Source organism: Rhamphochromis sp. 'chilingali' (assembly GCF_963969265.1).
Source record: "Rhamphochromis sp. 'chilingali' genome assembly, chromosome: 14".
Taxonomy (NCBI): Eukaryota; Metazoa; Chordata; class Actinopteri; order Cichliformes; family Cichlidae; genus Rhamphochromis; species Rhamphochromis sp. 'chilingali'.
In genome coordinates, this window is record NC_137941.1 from 6,374,838 (window position 1) to 6,395,967 (window position 21,130).

At 41.5% G+C, this 21,130-nt stretch overlaps 1 protein-coding gene across 11 annotated transcripts in view; it reads right to left on the minus strand.

Annotated features, from left to right (window-relative positions):
* Positions 1-21,130, minus strand: part of tns1b (tensin 1b) — a 195,444-nt gene that overhangs the window by 89,692 nt on the left and 84,622 nt on the right. The window contains exon 1 of one of the 11 annotated variants that reach the window (XM_080904035.1): positions 10,823-11,457. The exons of the other annotated variants lie outside the window; for them this stretch is intronic. Coding sequence (XP_080760161.1) covers positions 10,823-10,843 — 21 coding nt within the window. The 5' untranslated portion in view covers positions 10,844-11,457. Of the gene's footprint in view, positions 1-10,822; positions 11,458-21,130 lie in introns of those variants that run through there. 11 annotated transcript variants of the gene reach the window in all.

The window sequence follows — 21,130 nt, forward strand, 5'->3', positions numbered from 1 at the left end:
TCTGCAATAAATTACAGTTAGTAAGAAAATAAACTACTAACTCTGCGTCCACACCTACACGGGTATTTTTGAAGACGCAGCTGTTTCGTCCACACGTAAACTGCGTTTCAAATCACTGAACACGGAGATTTTTTAAAACTCCTTTTTTACGTTTACGTGTTGACGAGGAATACAGAGTTCTTCACGCAACGTCAAAAGGTATGTGCCTTTTTTCACGTCACGCTGTGCGCCACGTTATTGTTTACATGAGATGAATTGAAAAATGGCAGATAGTCAGATTAACAGTATTTTGTCTCCATCTTCAGGTTTTACACGCTTACACATACACATGCAGTTATTGTCCCTCTATTTAGAAAGGCAGAGGCGTCACGGTGTGATTATTTTACATGTAGTTGTTTTTTTCCTGTGTAATAATATTCAACATTGCTAACAATGAAGTTGGTTTGGAAACATATTCAGCTATGGTTCATCTCCTGCTTTGCGTTTGTGGAGGCGCCCCGTGCTAGCAGTGTCCAAGCGTTGTTTTTTTTTCCCTTCTCATACCGCGCCCCCCCTAGGGGGCGGGCCCCACACTTTGGGAAGGTCTGGACTACGATGACCTGGATGACTGAGAACCTTCACAGACAGTCTAAAGCCCTGTTTGCATGGGGCTAGTACAGGGGTGGGCAATCTCAGTCCACGAGGGCTGGTGTCCCTGCAGGTTTTAGATGTGTCCTCGAACCAACACAGCAGATTTAAATGGCTAAATTAGCTCCTCAACATGTCCTGAAGTTCTCCAGAGGCCTGGTAACGAACTAATCATGTGATTCAGGTGTGTTGACCCAAGGTGAGATCTAAAACCTGCAGGACACCGGCCCTCGTGGACTGAGATTGCCCATCCCTGGGCTAGTATTACTCTGGATCACTCATGATTTGCAATAATTGCAGAGGTGTGAATCAACCATGTCCATAATTTCCAATATAAAAACATTCCACCACAAATTACCCACCTCATTTTACAATTAAGAGGTTATGCAACCATTTTAAAATTGCATGTGCAATTGCCGCCTCAGGAATTTCAGCTTTGTATTTCTTTCTTTTTGCAAACCTTTTTGTGTACTGGCAATTAGAAATAGAAGTTTGGACTGCATTGTTAGTGGTAATTCTGAGAGGCTCGTGTCCAACCCTAACCCTTCAGAAATAGTGAGACGCAAAACATGTGCGACAGCATTCGGTAAAAAACACGTTGCTGGCTTGAGTTAGTTTGTGTCAGTCTATTAAGATTAACTTTGGGTCTGTAGGTGTCAACCACACATCTCATCTCAGTTCTGATCCTCTATGTGTGCACTATAAAAGAAAGCCACAGCTAAGTCCATCACACTACCTAGCAAAGATTAGCTAACGCTAACTTTATTCACTGCCACAGTGATGATAAAGAGATACAGATAGATGTCAAAAGATTTTTTGAAACGAAAAACCATCATAATGAGCACACAGTTTGTTTCTTTGCCTGTGTAGGAGCAAATTGAACCCCGGAGGGATCAGACAGCCTTTGCATGTCCCTGCCATGCTTCTTCTCCACGGCTGCAGCTCAAAGTGGCCTTCAGCCTGCTCATTCTCACCCCTGTCTTTGTTGGACGGGGCTGACAGCGTGGTGAGGGGAGAAGCTGCGGCTTGTTTCTTTTGTTCTAAAGTTACAGCGGGGGTCACGTTCCCTTCCCAGGGTCTTTCAGCTAAGAGCTGGTATTTACCAGCACGCTGATTTACACATTTAGCATGGCTCTCACTTTCTGGCACCAGGCCAAGCGGCTGAGGACGAGAAGAGGGGGTTAAGAAGAAGGCAGCCATGAAGAATCAGGGTTCAGAGGGTGGTTTATGTCCTCTGGTGAGTTGGCAAGCTTGCCATCTTCTGTGCCATTTTTCCTTTGACATTTTGGGCATTGTGCTTGTGTTTGCTCCCTCACCCACAGTCAGATGCAAAGATCAATACCAATTTCACTGCTGTGCTTACAGTATGGATAAACCTTTGCAAGGCATTTTGCCAAGCTTTGCTGAAAGACAGCGAGCAGAGAGAAACTTCAGCTTCTGTCAGAAGTCTTTCAGCATCTCCCCATTTTATATCTCAGTGACACATGTTCACATGAAGACATTTTTCCACATGTCGTCATTTGACATCTGCTCACTTGCAGGAGATGTTACTGTAGGAACGGCCCTTAAAACACGCAAACAAATGGAACAAGCCAGAACAGACAGAAATAATGGGTCAAAGTCATAAAAGCAGAAATGAATGCTTAATACAGAATAACAATTTTTGTCTCATAAACATTTGGTAATAAAACCTTTAATTTCTTTGATTCATGTCTCAGTCTTTATGATGATATATGTTTGCATCCTGGAATATGATTTGATTACAAAAGACTTGCATTCAGAGTTGAGGTGAACACAGAGCAGGAATGTTAAAACACTTTTAATGTGTCAAACTCTGCACATGCATTTTTCTGCAACAGTAAATATCAAATATGCTCAAAGAAGCAGTTCACAAACATTTTAAGCATAGCTGGACTTTTGAAACTAAGGCATTCCCATCCCAGAGTGTCACATACTGCCATTTTGTGGCATCTTCTGGCGTCGGTGGTTTGACACACCTAGCATATTGGACGCCACAGAACGAGGACGTGTAGATGGAGGTGGTGTAAGTCACGAGTCAAGGACTGGGGTTAGTGTTGTGTTTGGAAGCTCATATTTTCTCATATTCTTCTGATTCTTTTCACTGGCTGCTTTGTTAATAGCAAATTAGTTTATCAGAACGAGTGACAAACTTACAAAATCAGCAAGAACGAGCAGCTAGACTCAAAGTCTCAGTCAGTTATCAAGTGCTGCTCTAGTGCTTGTCCACATCATCCCTTGGCATCTGCGTGTTCCTAAACATGAAACTAAATGACTGGTTGAGCTTCACGCATGACTGGGCCACTGAAGAAATGTTGAAGCCAGCTCAGCTTTGACTTGTGCACAAATCAGTGGTGTGAACAGAGAACCATAAGGCACTTGGTTTACGTTTAAATGCTGTGGGTGAGCATTTAAACGTAAAGCTAAGTGTCCAAATGCAACAACTAAAGAGTATGACAAGCATTTCTCCGTTAAACTCAGTGACTCATGCCAAAGGAGACCTTTCTAGTATCCATGAGATCTTTTGACACCCTGGGAATGAGACCCTCCATATTTTTATTACTAGTTTAGAGTAGCAGTAGCTCTGCATGATTCACAGTTTAAAATAATCTTTATTTATCTTACACTGAGCTTTGGTGGAGCCACTCAAATCATCCTTTGCTCCCTTTAAGATAACTTTCTCCTGATTGGCTGCCCCCCACCTGATGTTGAGCTTTAAACAGCAAGTGGGCGGAGCTTCTATGTTCACAGCCAGAGCAATGTTCCTACAGTAAGATGACCTTATTAGGTATACCCACTCTCAATGACATCACACAGAGCTAGGAATAGACAAAATGGTTCAAAACAGGGTGTTAGAGCAGTGTGAAGCCTGAGCTTTGGACTCGCAAGGTCACATTTGGCCATGTTTATTTTAAGCATCCACCATTGTAATAGTATATACAAAAAGAGAAGAGAAGGAGAAGCATAATAGCTCCATTTTAAATTTCCATTTCTACAATTATGCCCCGTTTACTGATTACGAACACATGATGTGATTAAAATCAACAGAACATTTTTTTTATTCATATTTGCGTATTTTGGAGGGGAACTGTTATCTCAACATTAGATTGCATTTGCACGAGAAGCGTCGAGATCTTGGAAAGCAACAGGTTGATGTCAGGGGAGAAAACTGGACAAGCTGAGACGAGCCTGTGCAGTCAAACTGTGCACAGCTGTTATGTTATAACCTCAATGAAAAAGAAAAGGAAAGAAAAACCCCACAAAGGGAAGGATATCGTTCATTTAACTGCAGCACTAAGTCACCTGCACGCCTACACATTTAGCTGTTTTCTAACAACAGATGGATGGGTGAGTTTGGGTTTCACATTTAATCCCACCAAAGTATCTCCCTCCTTTATCTGCTTCTCCTTCAAGTCCCGTTTTTTTTTTTTTTTTTAACAAAACTGATGTTCATCATGCACTCATCAGCAGTTAAACATCAGCTGTTAAACATAGGATTACTTAAGAATTTCTATTTGCTCCATTTTGCTTTGCGCACAATCACTCATTTCTGACATTCGATCAGTATGAAACAAAAAAATCTGCAGAGAAAACACAGATCCATTCAAAGATCTGGATAACTTGACTCAGCTGAGCATTAATCACTGCCGCACTGTGTTTCCAGCACAAATATTAATATCCTAAATAGAGCTATTAATAATACGCATAAGAAAGCAAACTCACCACTGCCATTAACAGGTCATGAACAAGTTGGGCAAAACTATCCTGGCCATTAAAATCTGATGTCTAGCAGTTACACTCCTATATACTTCCTGGCAAGCTTTAAAAACACTCCACAAAGCTGAGAAACTATATTTTATGTTTTATAAAAAAGATTAAAGGCATATTTGTACTCAGGCCCAGACAAGCCTTTCTCCCATCTTTTAGCTCTCCAGCCTTCAAGTGAGTCCAAGCAGCTTGGTGAAAAATCAGGAACCTGGCACTGATGTTTCCTGCCTTTCTGGTCAGTACTATAAGCCCCACTCGACACCAATCAGTCATGAAAAGCAAACAACAATATGAAGGTTTCTGGTAAAAGCGAGGAAACAGGTCTGCTTTCTATAAACATTCCCCACAGAGACATGGAGGCTTGATAACAAAGAAGGAGAAAAAAGGAAAAGAAAACAACCTCCCGCCCTCCTCGTGGACTTCTGGCACACACACATGAACATACCTCGCATGGTGTTCACATGGATGCTCAGTCATGTGGACACTAAAATGCTTTCACATCTCACATTGATTTAACGGGATAATTTACCTTCTTACCCAGAGAATAAAGTGACATAAAGTTTGCATTGTTTTTATGTTTTCCATATATATCATGTTAAAAAAAACTCAAAATGCAATGATGGGATAAGATGAATCTTTCAAACTGTTTTTGAACCAAACATTTGTGACATTTAGACTTTGCTCAAGTCTAAATGTCATAAACTTTATCCATCCATCCATTTTCTTAATTCCTTATCCAAACAGGCTCATGGTGCGCTTGGAGCCTATCCTAGCTGACACTGGATGAGAAGCAGGATACACACTTTGGACACACCTCAGAGAACACAAACTCCATACAGAAAGGCCCAATCCAACCCGCCGGGTTAAAAGTAGCTTTCTTGCTGGAAGGCAGGAGTGCTTACCACTACACCACCATGCTGGCCTCATCTAATCAGGAGCTGGTTCACCAAATCTGGAGGAAATCTTAAAAGAATCAGTGATGAAATAAGTGGCCACAGAGGTTCAAAGCTACGGCATCTTGTCGAAGGCTATTACGCGTCAAAGTCAAGAACTAAGTCCAAAGCAAACTTAGAAGACCTGGAAATCAAATCCTGAGACATGACCTCATCAGTCTTCTCTCATATCTACTGTGCAAACAATCTGAAAGATGTTTAAAAAAAGTTTCAACTCAGTGGTGCAGGTTCAGCAATAATGAGATCAAAAACAAACCATCCTGATCGCAGTCAAGTTGTGACATCAGAAAATCAAAATGTGCATCTTATACAAACCCTCGGAAACTAGAAGAACTGAGTGAATACCTTCAGGGAAAGCATAACAAAGCAGAAACTGTGTTTTTTATTGACCTTTGGGCAAAACTGGCACGAATGGTGTACGAGGGGCATAAAGGCTTAAAAAGAGGCAAACCATCCCAACTAACGTGTGCATGTAAGGGCACCGGGATAACAAAAGGTAAATAAATCTTTCAAGACTCTACATGTGGCTCAGTTCCCCTGGAGGAGCCACGTTCAATAATCATCAAGCTGCTTTAAAGCCAAAACAAGTCAATGTTTGTGAGATGGTGCACTGCAAGGGTACATTGAGGACATTGATTGGATACCCCTGATACAAAGTATTACTGGTCTACTGATAAGGTTGCCATCCTGGAAAATGGGGAACGGTGTCATTTGGTAATCAAAAAAACCCTGAAGTTGCATGCCAAAATAAACCTCCCAAAAAGAGGCTGGGAAAATGAAACCCCCCTCCTTTCTCAATATGTTCCTTGACTATGAAACTACCAATGCTATTCAAGAAAGGGCCATTATACCAGGCCTCCAGCTTGATTGCATGGAGTCATTGAAAAGATTAGCTGTCATTAAATGTTCCACTTTTTGGGGGTATTATAAGGAGCCCCTCTATTTAAAGAGTAGTAATCTGTGAGGGTCCTCGGGAAGTCTAAAGACTGCTGGCTCCAGTTACCAGTCAAGAAACATGGAAAGAAAGAAGACTGCGGGCAAATTCTTGACAGCAAAACATAAAACGAGCCATTATACCCACTGAGGTTTTTAGCCAAAAATAAATTAATACAAATATTTTACAAACTGTACATGATGCACAAAAGGCCAGCTGGAGGAGCTGTATAACTATTTTACCTATCTGCAATGGAACAAGTCCAATTCATATTTTAATTTATTTCTTCTCTCAAGGTGGTGTCATCTTTTTTTTCTTGCGTTAAGCTACTGTGTAGAGTTGTGTTTAATCACTGTCAGAGATTTCCATAATGTGAGACCAGAAGATGAAGTGTTGTGAAGACGTTCAGTCCTGGAGAACAAAAACATCAGTGTGGAAGTCTACATTCCCATTTTGGACAAGTTTCTCCAATAAAAAGATACCAGAAGCCCCAAACCTACCAGTAAGTCACAACCAGCCGACAACCTTGGAAGCTGAAAACCAAAGAAGATATAGGAGTACCAAAAACTGCAGGCCTTCAGTGTGTTTGAGGCTGGCTCCAAGAAACTGCTCAATTCCCATAAACTCCCATATTAACATGCAAAATTCTACAGCAGAAAAAAAGCACGTTTGCAGCCAGCCGGGCCTCACTTCCGCTACCCGAGCGTGTTTGTGGTGTTGGTGCTTTTTGGAATTGTTGTCAAATAATGCAGAGTAAAACCCATCAAAGCGACTGTACTCCAGCTTTGTTTTGCAATGTTATAAGAAGAAAGCCATAATTAGCAGGTATGTATCTGTATCTATGGGATGAACTCGTACAGGTTATGAATGTTCATGGCCGTGTTGAATTATTTCAACACATCACCCAATGATAATGCACAACTTAAATACCTCAAAAGAAAGCTTGAAAACAGTGTGTGTTCATCTAAGCTGGTGGGCTGATGGTCCCGAGTTGTTCGAGCATCCTAAGCAGTAAATTTTGAAGGGGGTTCGCTGTTCATTTTAACTGCAACATTAGTCTCCGGATATGCTCTTTGAAACGCTCTTAAAACACCTTCCTGTGGGCCTATGACAGCAGTTTCTCATATATGCCAGATGACCTGCTAAGCAACGACAATAAGTGAAACATTATATGACGCCCTTGATAAATGTGAAGCTTTTACTTGCTCTCAGTTGAAGCTATTAATTATACTAAAAGCCCAACAATAAGGCATGATGCCTTGGCATGGCTATGGATTATTTATGTTGCTAATGTATTGCAGGTTTGCAGTATGTGCCAACATTGAGCCCCGAGGACCCAGGGAATAAATATATTGCTGTGTGCACACATTACAGTTCAGCACAGCATTTTGTGAACATAAGTGAGAGTGCATTAGTTCAATTATAATACAGTAGATGTATTATGCAATGTATCGATTCAGCCTATGCTGGATATGCAAACTTTGTACTGTACTTGAGTGTAACATTGAGCAAAATCAAAAGTGTCTCCTGGCTTACATTACAATGCACCTTTGTGCCCTTGAATAAAGGGCTAAAGCCAAGTTCTCTCACTCTTCTAGAGTTGTGCACAGTCACAATGTGAGTCCGTGAGAAAATAGTAAACACAAGAAACTAAATGGTTTGTTACAATACACGGTAATGTCGTAGCTGAGGCAGTGTCTGCAAGAACTGAGACATACACACAGAAGAAGAAAGATTACATCAGCTGAAGAGCATGAGAATTCACACTGGTGGTTTTTTATGGTTCATGAAGCACTGCCTTATCCCTAATCCTAGAAACACACACACACACACACACACATACACAGTAAGTGAACAAACACACCTTCACAAACTGGCCAGCCCTTCCTCTGTCCCGATCTTATGGCTGAATGTGTGGTTGAGTATGTAACTGTGGTTAGAGTTGCCTGTAAGAGTGGGTTGAGGGAGGCTTTGGCAGACTGGCAGACAGTAATGATGAAAAATGCCTCTTCTGAAATCCAGTCCGGCACAGGCTTCAAGCCAGTGGATGTTCGCCATTCCCACAAAGCCAGGCGTCACGGGTAATGCCGCTCTTCAGGCAAGACAATGCCGTGTTACACATACGCCAGCCAAGGAGTGTGTGGGTTACACATCCTACAAGTTATTACCAATTGTGATGTCAGAAACCGCTCATTCCAGCAAATCATTTGTAATCAGTATTTTGCCCGTAGTATTGGTTTAAAGGTCTGTGCAACACAGGAATCTGCATTCCCTTTAATCTCTTGAGTAATTTAAATTCTTTTTAGCTTCTTTAATTGTTTTGGTTTCCCCTTTCTTCTGCTTTTAGAAGAAGACTATCCGGTGACTATGAAAAATTAGCAGCTAAAATGAAAGAAGCTGCCCTCAGGAGTTGGTCAGTTGGACAGACAAATGCTAATATCGTCCCATTTCTCATCTCCAATCACTTTACAACAGTGTTATGCATGCAACCTATTGTTTTTCCTTAGATTAGCTGATCACATAATGCTGCTTTTAAATGGAATTGCTTCTGAAAATTCAACAGGCTTTTAGATTTAGTTACTGTTTCTTGTTTATTCTTTCCATTCCAAATGGTTACCACTCCAAGACCTCTTTCACAATGTTGCTTAAATATATATTAAGACATCACTTATTATAGTTTGCTTATATGGTGAGTTTTCATAAATGAGTCCCCAAAACTACAAGTGCTGAAAGACTTCTGGGTCTCTGTGGTTATAATGAAGCTGAAATGTACAATGAAAATTAAAGATGTTGGGTGGTGGAAAGTGCTCTCATACACATTGGTCCAAAATGTCACAGAGGTGGTCAACTTGGTTAAACCAGTCCTACTGTGGATGGAAGCACTGCAATCCTGGACGATACAGCTCACATCAGGACAGAAATGTTTCCTCAGAGCATAAAGGTGATTACTCTCAACAACTTTGGACTGATTTACAGTCACATCTCCCTGTACTGGAAACCATGCTGACAAAATGTACCCCACTGTATAACATCTGGAAGTGACTGTGCACAAACACCATGTGTAAAAGCTGGGGGTGCACAGGGGTCAAATTTAGACATTTTTGTGGACACATAACTTTTCCATCAGTGCATAGCTGGTGCTCAATTTCACACATTTCCACCATCTTTTTAAAAAAATGTTGTAAGGCTAGCACTGGCACTACAAAAGTGCCAGACCCAAAGTTGGAACCTCTGATGTCAGTGGTTAAAGGAAGGGTTACCATAATGAATTCACCAGTGACTGGCAGATGGTGCCCACATATTGAGTCCAAAATGAAATCCTACTGAAATTACCCCAATATCTGCTAATAACACCATTGGTTCTCAAATCTGTCAAAACGAGGGCCAGTTTTTAAAAAGCACAAAAGCTAGAGGGGGCAGTCATCAACACCAGCTCCATGCTGAAAGATAAGTATTACTGGACTCGTTCAGCTGTCTCTAGCATACATTACCAGCAGCAGCAATACATTACATTATAGCCTAGTATTGTGTTCCAACAGCTCCAACTACACTACAAAATGTATTTATGGAAACCTACTGTCTTCTAACTATGTGAAGACAATTTAACCTCTTACTCACATTATATCCTGCTGAAAGAGCCAGAATCTGTTAAAAATCCAAACACCCACTCAGTGAGGGTGGATGGGACAGAGAAAAATCACAGCTGTCAGTGACCAGCGTGACCTTGCAAATCTGTTTAAGAATACGCTCTGTGTTTTCACATTACGTCTTTATTCTTCTCCCCAGTTTGAAGCAAACTGGAGGCAACTGTAACTCCCGCTATACGTGCCAAAAATTCCCCAAGTGCTGTTGGGTTTTCTCACGCCTGGGGCGATTATATCTGTGAAACAACTTTTGCAAGGTCTTATTGTGAAACAACTGCAGCAGTCGACACAAACACACACACACACACACACATACTTTATACAGAGCACCACTGAAAGCATGACAGCAAACACATTTTCATTCTCACTCTTGGTAAGTGGAAGAGAAGAGAAGAGGCCACCATCTTTCCAGCTATGACCATGGGCCACCAACCACAAACATGGTTAGCCAAGGAGACCACACACATACACAAGCACTACAGAAGCAAGCAGTGCTTTACATTACCTGACATAAACACATTTAAATACTACACTGATACAACATGAGCTTGTGTATATTACATGCTCGTTAATATAAAATCCTGCAATCCACACCAGAAGCAGCTCGATGCACTCTGCTGTGGAAACACGCAATATGTGTCTGAATTCACTCTTTATCACTGTTCACCTACTGAAGACAGCACTGCTCCAGTGCAGCATAACGCACATGAGTATCACACCTATGTCAGGTCACACACATCCTGCGATAACTTTGTTTCTCTGTAACAGTGAAGCAAATCCACAATGCAGAAAACTGACACACACACACGAAAAGCCAGGAGCTCGATCATCAGACAGACAGCAGTACTTTACCCTCCTTTCCCAACCACGCTTCTTACCTGAAACACTGCGGTGGCCATCCTGTCTCAGAGTGAGTCTTTTTTTTGTGTGTCGTTCTCTCTCTCTCTTTCACTCTTTGGTTTTCTCTGTCTGGTTTTAGTGCTGCATCGTCATTTGGCTTTTCTTCCTCTGCCCCCCCACCGTGTGCAGCAGAGAGGTTTTTCCTCTGTGCTCCGACCAGATGGCTAAAAGCTAAATCCACTCACTGTTACCTTGGTGCAGCGCAGGACTGGAGGAGTGTGTGTGTGAGTGTGTGTGTCAGAGAGCAAGAACGAGAGAGCGAGAGAGAGAGTTTGTGTTTGTGTGTGTGTGTCAGAGAGCGAGAACGAGAGAGCGAGAGAGAGTTTGTGTGTGTGTGTGTTTGTTTCAGGCTTCAGGCTAATAGGTCTGGTTAGCCTCACCCTCACTCACTCCTCCTCCAAGAAAATGAGCATAAAGATGTCTAAAGAGTCTTAATGTGAGCGCGCGAGTGGGGCGAAGTGCAGCCAAAGGCAAATCTTAACATCCCACAACTGGAGACGGCGCAGTGCAGCACTCGGCGCTGAATAAGCAGGCAAAGTCTGGCTACGGGCTACAGCTATTTCCCCTCTCTTTCACTCCCTGGGTTTATTTTCTCCTCCCTCTTGTTCAGACCATTTTCACCCTCCTCCCAAACGGGGAGACACATGAGTAACGAGAAAGGAGGAGAAAAATACTCAAGTCAAATTTCCCAGGGAGATCGGGAGGGAAGAAGGGGACGTGAGATCGGGGGGAACAAAAGCACGCCTCTTTCCTTTCACCGTCTTTTTCTCACTTTCTCACACACACTCCTTCATCACGAGCTCATTCTTCATTCTCTCCTTGTTATCAGCTTCTCAAGTTACAGGTTAAATATGAGTCGTCGGCAGACCTCCACCCGCCTTTTCTGCCCCCCCTTCCCCCCCTTCCCCACAAGCTCTCTCCTACACACTCACTCTACGGCTGCCCACGAGAGGGAAAGTACCATGAATGAATCCATTGACTTCAAGGCAAAGTCAGACAGTGTAAACAGCAGCAAGGAGCTACATGCTGACCAGTCACCAGCTCACAACGCCATGAAATTCTATGGCTTTGATTCCAAGAGTTAAACCTTGTCCCTACATGCTATTATAAAGATTTAGAACATCACTCTAGAGTGAAAGTAGTCAGAAGATTGCTTTCACTGACTATCAGCCTTTCACATTTTAAATATCTTTCCTTTAAATATATCACCTTGGCTTTGAAAACTACGAGTTTTAAGCTGGCAAAAAAGTAGAATCAAGTAACTTAAATAGCAATAACCTGGAGAAAGATCAAAAGCTCTTGACCCCTTAAGTTGGGTGATCTAGTGGGTCCTGTTAGGTCCACAAATCAGCTGTTCCGAGTGATCACCTTCTTCCAGTGATGAAATGTGTCTATTATGGCAGGAGAGGTTTGTTCCAATACACAGAGTAGAAGTGCTTACAGAAAAGGTCTAAGAATAATAAGAATATGGGAGTCATTCGCTGTGGCCTTCACAGTCACCAGAGCTCATCCTAGACTGATGCATCAGACACCACCAGTAAAACCAACACGTCGTCTTCCAGCCCCGTCTAATGTGAAAAATATGAAATAGTCACTTGTTAACGGGGATGAATCGTCACTTTTTACCTGACGGAAAACTGAGCTTTGAAAGATGAGGCAACCACTGTATTTTAAACTAACCTAACAGATTAGTTGTTCATTTCTAACCCCAAATTCAATTAGTTATGCATTAAAAAATAATACAGGGTGATGGGGATGCTTGAGCGTATCCCAGCTGTCACAGGATGAGGGCTGGGGGATACTCCCTGGACATGTCACCAGTATAAAGTGGTGAAGAGAATGGATATGAACAAAATTACTGAGTGAAAATTTGACTTTTTTTTTTTTTTTTTAAATTGAATCTAGTCTTAACTTATCATTAATGTCAGTTTAATGGCCAACAGGTGATAACCTGGTTGGTGCGATTCAGCCACTGCATGAAAGCTTTGGGGGAAGTGTGTTTGTATGCAGTACTATAGATTTTGTTAGCAGCTGTCAACCGATTGGCACATTTGGGCCACATCAGACTCAACAACTATCCAGTAAATGACATTAAACTGGATGGCTTTAATCTCACCTCAAGTCATCCAAGCAGCCTAGGTTATAGCACTACTCGCAGCCTTACAGTAAGCGTGCCGTTTTAATGTGCTCCCACAACATCGCTGGCTATTATCCAGTAGCAGACAAAGAGGCTTTACTGAAGAATGCATGGTACAAATTTGTAGCACATTAAGGATTATGTCTCAACATGGAAAGAATGGCCACCGTCTTTGATGCTGCTTGGAGGTAATTACATGGAAGGCGGCTCTGAAGAGCAACACCTCTAGCTTGAAGTCGTGCTCACCAGATGTCAGCTCTGTAAGCGTTATTTAATTCACTATTAATGACAAGGCCCAGGAAGGAAGGGAGTGCTGCCAAAGAGCAGACATGTGGTTCACGGCAACAAAACAACATGCTTGTTTATGTGAGATAGTCACCTTCAGCGGAGGGACACGGTTTTAAACTGTGGGGAGCGGGAATTCCCTGTTCCTAGTGTCTGCGTTTGCCTGTGCGGCTCTGAGTCGAGCTTTGTGTTTCGCCGCTCACCACAATGCAGTGGTGCAGACCACCAGTTTCATCCGTGTATGTCGGGAAGTGCAAAACGTGGGGAAGTTATCTGTCTGTGTTTGAGGCTGATATGTTTCTCTTAGTCTGGGCTATTTCCTGCGTCCTGGCTTTTATTACCTTCATAATCCTGTGGCTGCTGTCTGTAATCACACCGGCACTGCCAGAAACAACTATCGCACAGCCACGCCAATTCTTTTTTTTTTTTACTCTTACTGCTCATTTTTGTAGGAACTGAAATCTCTGAGTCTCTTTTTAACTCATTTTAATAGGACACAACATTAACAGGAGGGTCTGGGAATCCACCACAGGAACAAAATCCTTACATTTCTATTGAATTTTCTACATTTTCTGCATTACTTTTTGATGGCACCATCTTTTTTTCCCCATATAAAGAAAAGCACAATAATCAGACTTACTTTCAACTAATTTACTTTTATCGCCCAGTATTTTCCCTGCTAAATCCACGCACATGTAGGCAAGATTTCCAAAATGTGTGAGTCACAGCGTAACAATGTGTTATCTGTTTATAAAGCACTTATTAAAGCCATGGGCTTAATAGCTCAGATATATTAAAGCTCATGTGCAAAACTTTCTGCATGTTTAAACGTGGAATCGTGTGCATCTCAGTGATGTTTTTCAGACTGATCAAAAACAGTTACATTAGCTTAAGCAAACAACACTCAGCTTGGCTTTCAGTCAGACCTCCTCCTTCATCATGTTCCTTCTGGCTTCTTCAACCTGCTGTGCAGCAGCTCAGAGATCAGAACACAATGTGTCTTGCATGTTCTACAAAAACTCATAACTTACATTAACCAGGCAGTTCATTAGTTACCTCTTGATAGGACTGAGTTGGATGCCCTTTTGGAGACATCCTTAGAACTCTCTTAATTCTTGATGGCATTGATTCAACAGTGTATGTCTGCAGCACATGCTCGATGAGAATCTTCACTTCACCACATCCTAAAAGTGGTCCACTGGACTGAGATCTGGTGATTGTGGAGAAAACTCATTGCCATGTTCAAACCAATCTGAGCTTTGTGACATGATGCCGTGTCCTGCTGGGAGCTGTGAAGATGTGTACGCTGCAGTCATAAAGGCATGGTCATGGTCATCGGCAACACTCAGGGAGGTTGTGCTATTTAAATGATGGTCATTTGGTACTAAGAGGTCCAAAGTGTGCAAAAAAACATATTCCCCACAGCATTATACCACCCAAATCAGCCTCAACTGCTTTTATGTTCTTTACACCTAATTTGAATGTTGCAGCAAAAATTGAGACATTTTTACAATCGGCTATTGTCCAATTTTGGTGAGCCCGTGTGAACTGTAGCCTCAGTTTTTCTGTCAGGCTTGGCAGCCGGTTTAACAAGTGGTTATTTGAGTTACTGTAGTCTTGAAGAAGTCTGGCCATTGTCCACTAACCTCTGATATAGACATTTTTTCCCAGAGATCTGCCGCTCACTGGATATTTTGCCTTTACAAACCATTCTCGGCAAATCCGAGACAAGGTAGATGGTGCAGCCAACAGTAAAGGTCTTTCCACGCTCACAAAGGCACTTAAATTCCTTTTCTTCCCCATTCTGATGCTCAGTTTGAACTTTAGGAGGCTGTCTTGATCCTGTCCACATGTCTAAAAGCATCGACTTGCTGCCAAGTGACTGACTACATATTTGTGTTAAAACGCAAATAAACAGGTGTTCCTAATGAAGTGGCTGTGAGTGTCTATGCGAGAGGGGGTAAAAAAAAAAAAAAAAGATTGCTACATCAGTTTCACTAAGTAGGCCCTTTGCTCCTTTAATGTTTATTATTGGGAGGGAACAAATTCTTCTGTACACGAATGATTGTGAAAGAATGAATGCACCAATCACTTTTTCACCATGTGTGGTCCTCACACCGACTGATAAGCAAAGGAGCAACAATAGGGGGGAATCAGTGCCTTCATCAGTGAATGATGGGGGAAGAAAAAGAGGAGGATAAAGAAAGAAAAACGTAGAAAAGAAAAAACAAAATAGTACACAGTAGGGCTACAGAGAGGAACACAGAGCAGGAGAGAACACTCTGGGTGAGGTCCAGTTTCATGAGTCTGACTCAGGCTTTCCCAAGCAACGTCAGGGGCGAGCGTCAGGCTCTCGGTCCCCCAGCGCTCGGTGGAACGCTTCGGAAACGCCCTCGCAGCTTACGGACCAGATTTAACATGGATTTTTCTACTGGATGGTCATGATTAGGCAGCAGGAGCTGACATGGGATGGAAAAGCTGTTGCCTTGAACCAAAGGACAGGCTGCAGATGTAAGGGTGGGGAACTTGAACAGAACAAAGTCTCCAAACTCCTTGAGCACGTAATAAAGAAGGCTCCTCTGAAAAAAACCCTCAACACTCACAGCTGTTGTAGCACTCAGAGACGATTAGAAACTCCGGGAGAGATGGTGCATGCTCAGCAGTTCTTCCTCTGTACAAGAAGGGCAATGAAATGAAAGTGTGGAATTTTTTTTCTAATTGATCTTAAGCACATTCATCCTTCTCACTCACTTCTTCCATCCACGTCTCCTTCGTGCACTTGGCACGTTGTTGACATTCTTTCCCACAGCTCTTGATTACTCCATCATGCTAAAGCTGGGCGTTCCTGTTTGTTTTCTCTGCTGTATCTATGCACATGTCGCTAACATGCGCTTACTAAATACATGGCCGTAAGCCCATGGTCCTTGTGTAAGCCGTTAGTTTATGCACATGAACAAGGAGAAATGACAGATGATTGTGACTGTAGGTCCATTTTTATTTCTTTTGTTTGACAGTCAAAGTTAAAGTCGCATATTTATTTTTTTCATCTTACTATAATGACTGCAGCGTACGTTTGTAGGTCTTCCTACATGTGTTTATCTATCTGGATGAAACTTACTGTATAAAAAATACTGTATAAAGGATCATCTATATAGCTTAGCTGACTTGGCTGAGTCATTGACTAGTATGTTGGCCGTTGTTTTGGGGTCTTTTAACACATCACTCACTAGTTTTCCTTTTAGAGTCTTTAAAATTTTATTTTCCCACCTGCAAGGCTTGTCTGTACTGTGCAACTTTGTATATCCATCTCCTGGTTCGAGAGCATCAAACATTATTTTTCTCAAGTCTAAACTGATTAATTTCGTTCTTGGCATGATGCTTTTTCATGTGACAGCCCAAACCCTCTCTGAAGTTTTTATACTGTGTGCAAATTAGAAGATAATCCTTGGTTTTAACTCAATTTTATAAGCCTTGAGCATTACAAAGTTAAATCACATCACTGCACATCAGTGGTTTGTGCTATTATTCGATAATAAAGTCCATTTTCAGGGGGCTAATTATATTAACCCTGATAGTTTTATGTCTGAAATAATTCTGTTATTATGTGCAAACAAAAATTATTTATGCTTTCTAAAGAAAACAATTTTAGAAATGCTATGTCAGAAAAGCACTTGACAAAGCCTTTAAATTTCACGGAGGCTCTAATAATTCTGTCCACATCTGTTGCACACAGCAGGAGGTAGCACATGTAGCAAGGACGACACTCACTTTGCATAAAATTTCAGACAATTGCCTTAAATATTTTCACGTGGGAGCAATCAGAAACTGCATACTTGCTAAAGTTCAACATGTCTTGACAAATACTGAATTGTAGTAAAAATGTTTACTTAGTCGATTATTTTCATCCTCATGATATAAAATTAAGTCAAAATCGCAATGAAATTAAACCCAGAAAACATCGCTCCTTATACAAAAAATGCACTCAAATTAGAAGCCATATGATTTATCCCATGATTGAGCTGTTGTTGTGTTCCTGCAAACGTTTGCGGTCATAAGGAGGAGAACAGAGTAGCGAGCATGTGTTCTGTCCTGTGACTGCTAATTCAATTAGCCTCAGAGCTGCTGGCTGGCTCTGCATTTGATCAGACGAGGAGCTGTTGTTTTCTTTTTGTTGTTTTTTTTTTTAAAGTAGGTGCAGATACCATGACCAATACAGGAATATTTTAGTCATGAGCCCACCATTGTGTGTTTGCTCTAACTGGTTGGCGCGCTAAGTGTGTAACAATTATACAACTCTGACACGGCCTCTTCCGTTTGTTTTCTTAACAGAGGGTCAGCCCCTCTCCTACTTTAACTTCCATTTCTCACTCTCTGCACGGCCAACACAACATGCAAAATGAAGGAAGCTGTTAATGTTGTCAAAGGGGTTCAACGCAATGCTTTGAAACCTCCCCAAACTTGGACTTATGTAATGTCTTACAGCAAAAGCACAATATGTATTTTTTCCCCTTTCTTTGAATGCCTTGTTTATCCATTAGAACGAAAGCAATGCAGAACTAAGAGCATAAAGGCCTTTTCTACATCGAGGGGGTTGAGCGCCATAAGTAATATACATTTCCTGATGATGACTCAATTTATTTAAATGATCAAAGAACCTGTTATATTATGTGTCTTAATAACAGAAACATGAATTTATAAGAGAAATTAAAGGTGAAACCGCTACAGAGACTGTGTTACAGTCTTTGAATATGAAAAACCTTTGCTGGGGCTCAGTTGTGGTGACACATCACAGTTTCTGCCTGTGTGATAAATCAGCACTGTGGCAATGTGTGGTATCTACAGGAAGTTACTGGAACAGTAGTCAAGGTTAATCAAGCCAAATGATCCTGACAGCTGCTGCGACTGCTGAAGCAAGCGCTACACGAGAGAGGATGAGGCTCGAGGGCAAGAGGGAAAAAATGCAAACTAAATAAAGGCTTGTGTGTCAATAGAGACTGGCTGCAAAGACACATGGGAGCAGTGGGTCATTCTGGGATGAATCTTCTTCTTTCTGTCTTCTGGCACAGTGTAGAATAATCTCCAAAGTTTAAATCATGGATACACTGGGCTGGGGAAACAAAATGAATCAGTGACTTTAAATGAATTTGTATGTAAAGGCACTGCTGGTTTTCTCCTTTGGTCAACTTCTTCCTGAAGTAGACAGTATGAAAGATGGATCCAGGTATGCCTCCAACAGTTCAAATGTGTGTTGGGTAATAGGGGAGTCTGAATTGGCTGTAGGTGTCTAACTATATGTGAACCCTGTGATGACCCTGTCCAGGGTTTACCCCACCTCTCCTCTAAAAGATGGATGGATAGGACATAGTGGTGCTTTGAACCAAATGATACTCACTAACCAGAGTAGGTAGGATCAACCCTCTGGGGAGCGTCAACTTCATGCCAGATGTTTCTACAGCTAACAGAGTTTTCGCCTTGAACCCAAGTGTTGGACCATCACACCTTAGCCATTTCACACATGCACTGCAGCCCTGACCTTTCACTGATTCATACATTTAGACAATTAACAGACAGCGAGTGTGTGCTGATGTGCGTCGTGTCCTGCCTCCTGCTTGATCGGCACAGGCGCCACCTCATGACCATCAATCTCCAGCTGTCTGCCTCATATGTGAAAGGCCACATCTGGACAATGTCCAGAAAATCAGATCTGTACAACATCCAGACCTCATTACCTGGATTCATGGTTGAAAACAGTTCATCCATATCCATATAGAACAGATTTGTTTTGATTTATTGGGTGTGGGCTCTGAGGATTCATTAAACAACCAACCGCATAATCAAAATAACAATAATCTCAAAATCATCTAAAAAACAGAAAAAGAGGTCAACAACAGAACAAGCTATTGAATATGAATCCAGGTTTTACCGCTGAAACAAGTGCCCAGATAACTGCTAACCAGATAACTGCTCCAGAATTTCACAGTTATCGATGCAAACATTGTTCTCCAGCTGCAGACCTGACGATCTCTCTCAAAAATGCATCTCACATGTGTGGATACAGGTGTTTGGATGTGTCAAAGATTTGGAAGCGATAAATAATACAAGGTAGACTGTTTGTCTTATTTGTAGCCGCACCAAGAACTTTATATCTCCAGGTGATCGCTCAGAAATGTTAAAAATGTCGGGAAACGGTAGCTACTGACAGGCAGACTGTGCCAGAATGACTATTGAACTCAGTGGTATGTAGTAAGATCCAGAAACTTCCTGGAAAGGAGAATATTTATGTAAGAGGCTCAATTCTGCAAGTGAACCTACTGGTTTTATTATCATTGACTATTATTTCAATAGATTTATACTCTGAAATGCTCAGTAACACAATTTAAGCTTGATGAATGGGAAAGGAATCAAGTGTTAGTAGTAATGTTGCAACTTTCATGAAACAAAGGGGGCAATTTGCAGCTTTTCACTTGGAAAACCTGATGAGCCGAATGAGGGCACATCCATCAGGAAGCTCCAAGCAGCAACAACAGAGCTCAAACTGCAACATGATGTGCTCAGTGAAAGGAACTAAAAGGGTCACAAACAACAAATCTGAAATAACAAAAGCACAAAGTGGAAGCGAGCCAGCACAAAGAAACGTACGAGTTCTCTCCACAGTTTCAAAGCATGCGCTCTGAGAATTTCAGGAGCTGACAAAACAAGTGCTTCATCATTTCAGAGAAGCGGAACGAAAACACCAGCAGACAGAGAGGCGGAGAGATGATACGCTCTTCCACGTTGCTCCTGATTAATGGTGGAACACGGTGGTTTCCTTCTCAAAACACGCTTGACATGCAAGGATCAGAGAAACCAAATAACTTCGACTGGACAGCTCAGCTGTACAACACAACATACACCAAATACTATATTTGAAGCCACACAAATACACAGAATGGCAGGTTCCTTTATTACTATGAGCAAGGACACTGCAGTTCATTTCTGTACTATAAAGTGAAGTAGCTCCTTAATAGAAGTAACTTCATGATTTTAAACGCAGCTTCAGAATTACCCCGCACTACTAAATCATGTTAGCTCAGCTATGTTCAAAAGGTAAGGAAACAGCACAATGTTTGGTGTACATAGAGGATCTTTGCCTTTTAGTGACTACTGTCAATAGAGATACAGATTTTAAGTGAAAGCAATTCCATTCCTTGCTTGACTTCCTTTCTATAGACCTTTGTAGACTGATCATAAAGCAGCCTTAAGGGGCGTCCACACAGATAGTGACTGCTGGTGATGTCCCAACAACAAGAGACCACCCAAAGCAAAGCAAGTACTGGCAGGTCAAGAGTTAATATTGTCTCAACTCAAAAAAAGTCAAAAAATTAAAGCAACTACCAATGAAAGTGAAGAATGCTGTTGATTGACATATAGCACAAAGGAGTAGTAATTACACTAGTAGATTGACTACTAGCAACTAGAGATGGCACGATACCACTTTTTTATGTCCGATACCGATACCGATATCATAAATTTGGATATCTGCCGATACCGATATGAATCCGATATAGTGTTTTTTAATCAACAAAACTGTTTTTTTTTTTTTATATCTTGCTGCATTTTGTATAAGTTCATACTCAAGTTTAAAACAACAACTACACTAAAGCTATTCTGTTATACCTGTATGCAAAAAAAAAAATATTTCATAGTTCAGCAATACTGATCAATCTAATAAACTTAAACCTATACCATCCTCCCTATTCTGGTATTTTAAAGAGTACTTAGCGTAAATATTAAGCAACCTAACTAATAGGGTTCCAACTCCCAGCAACAACAAAAATAAATAAATAAAAAATAGGGAACCACCCCTCACACTCCACCTCATGAT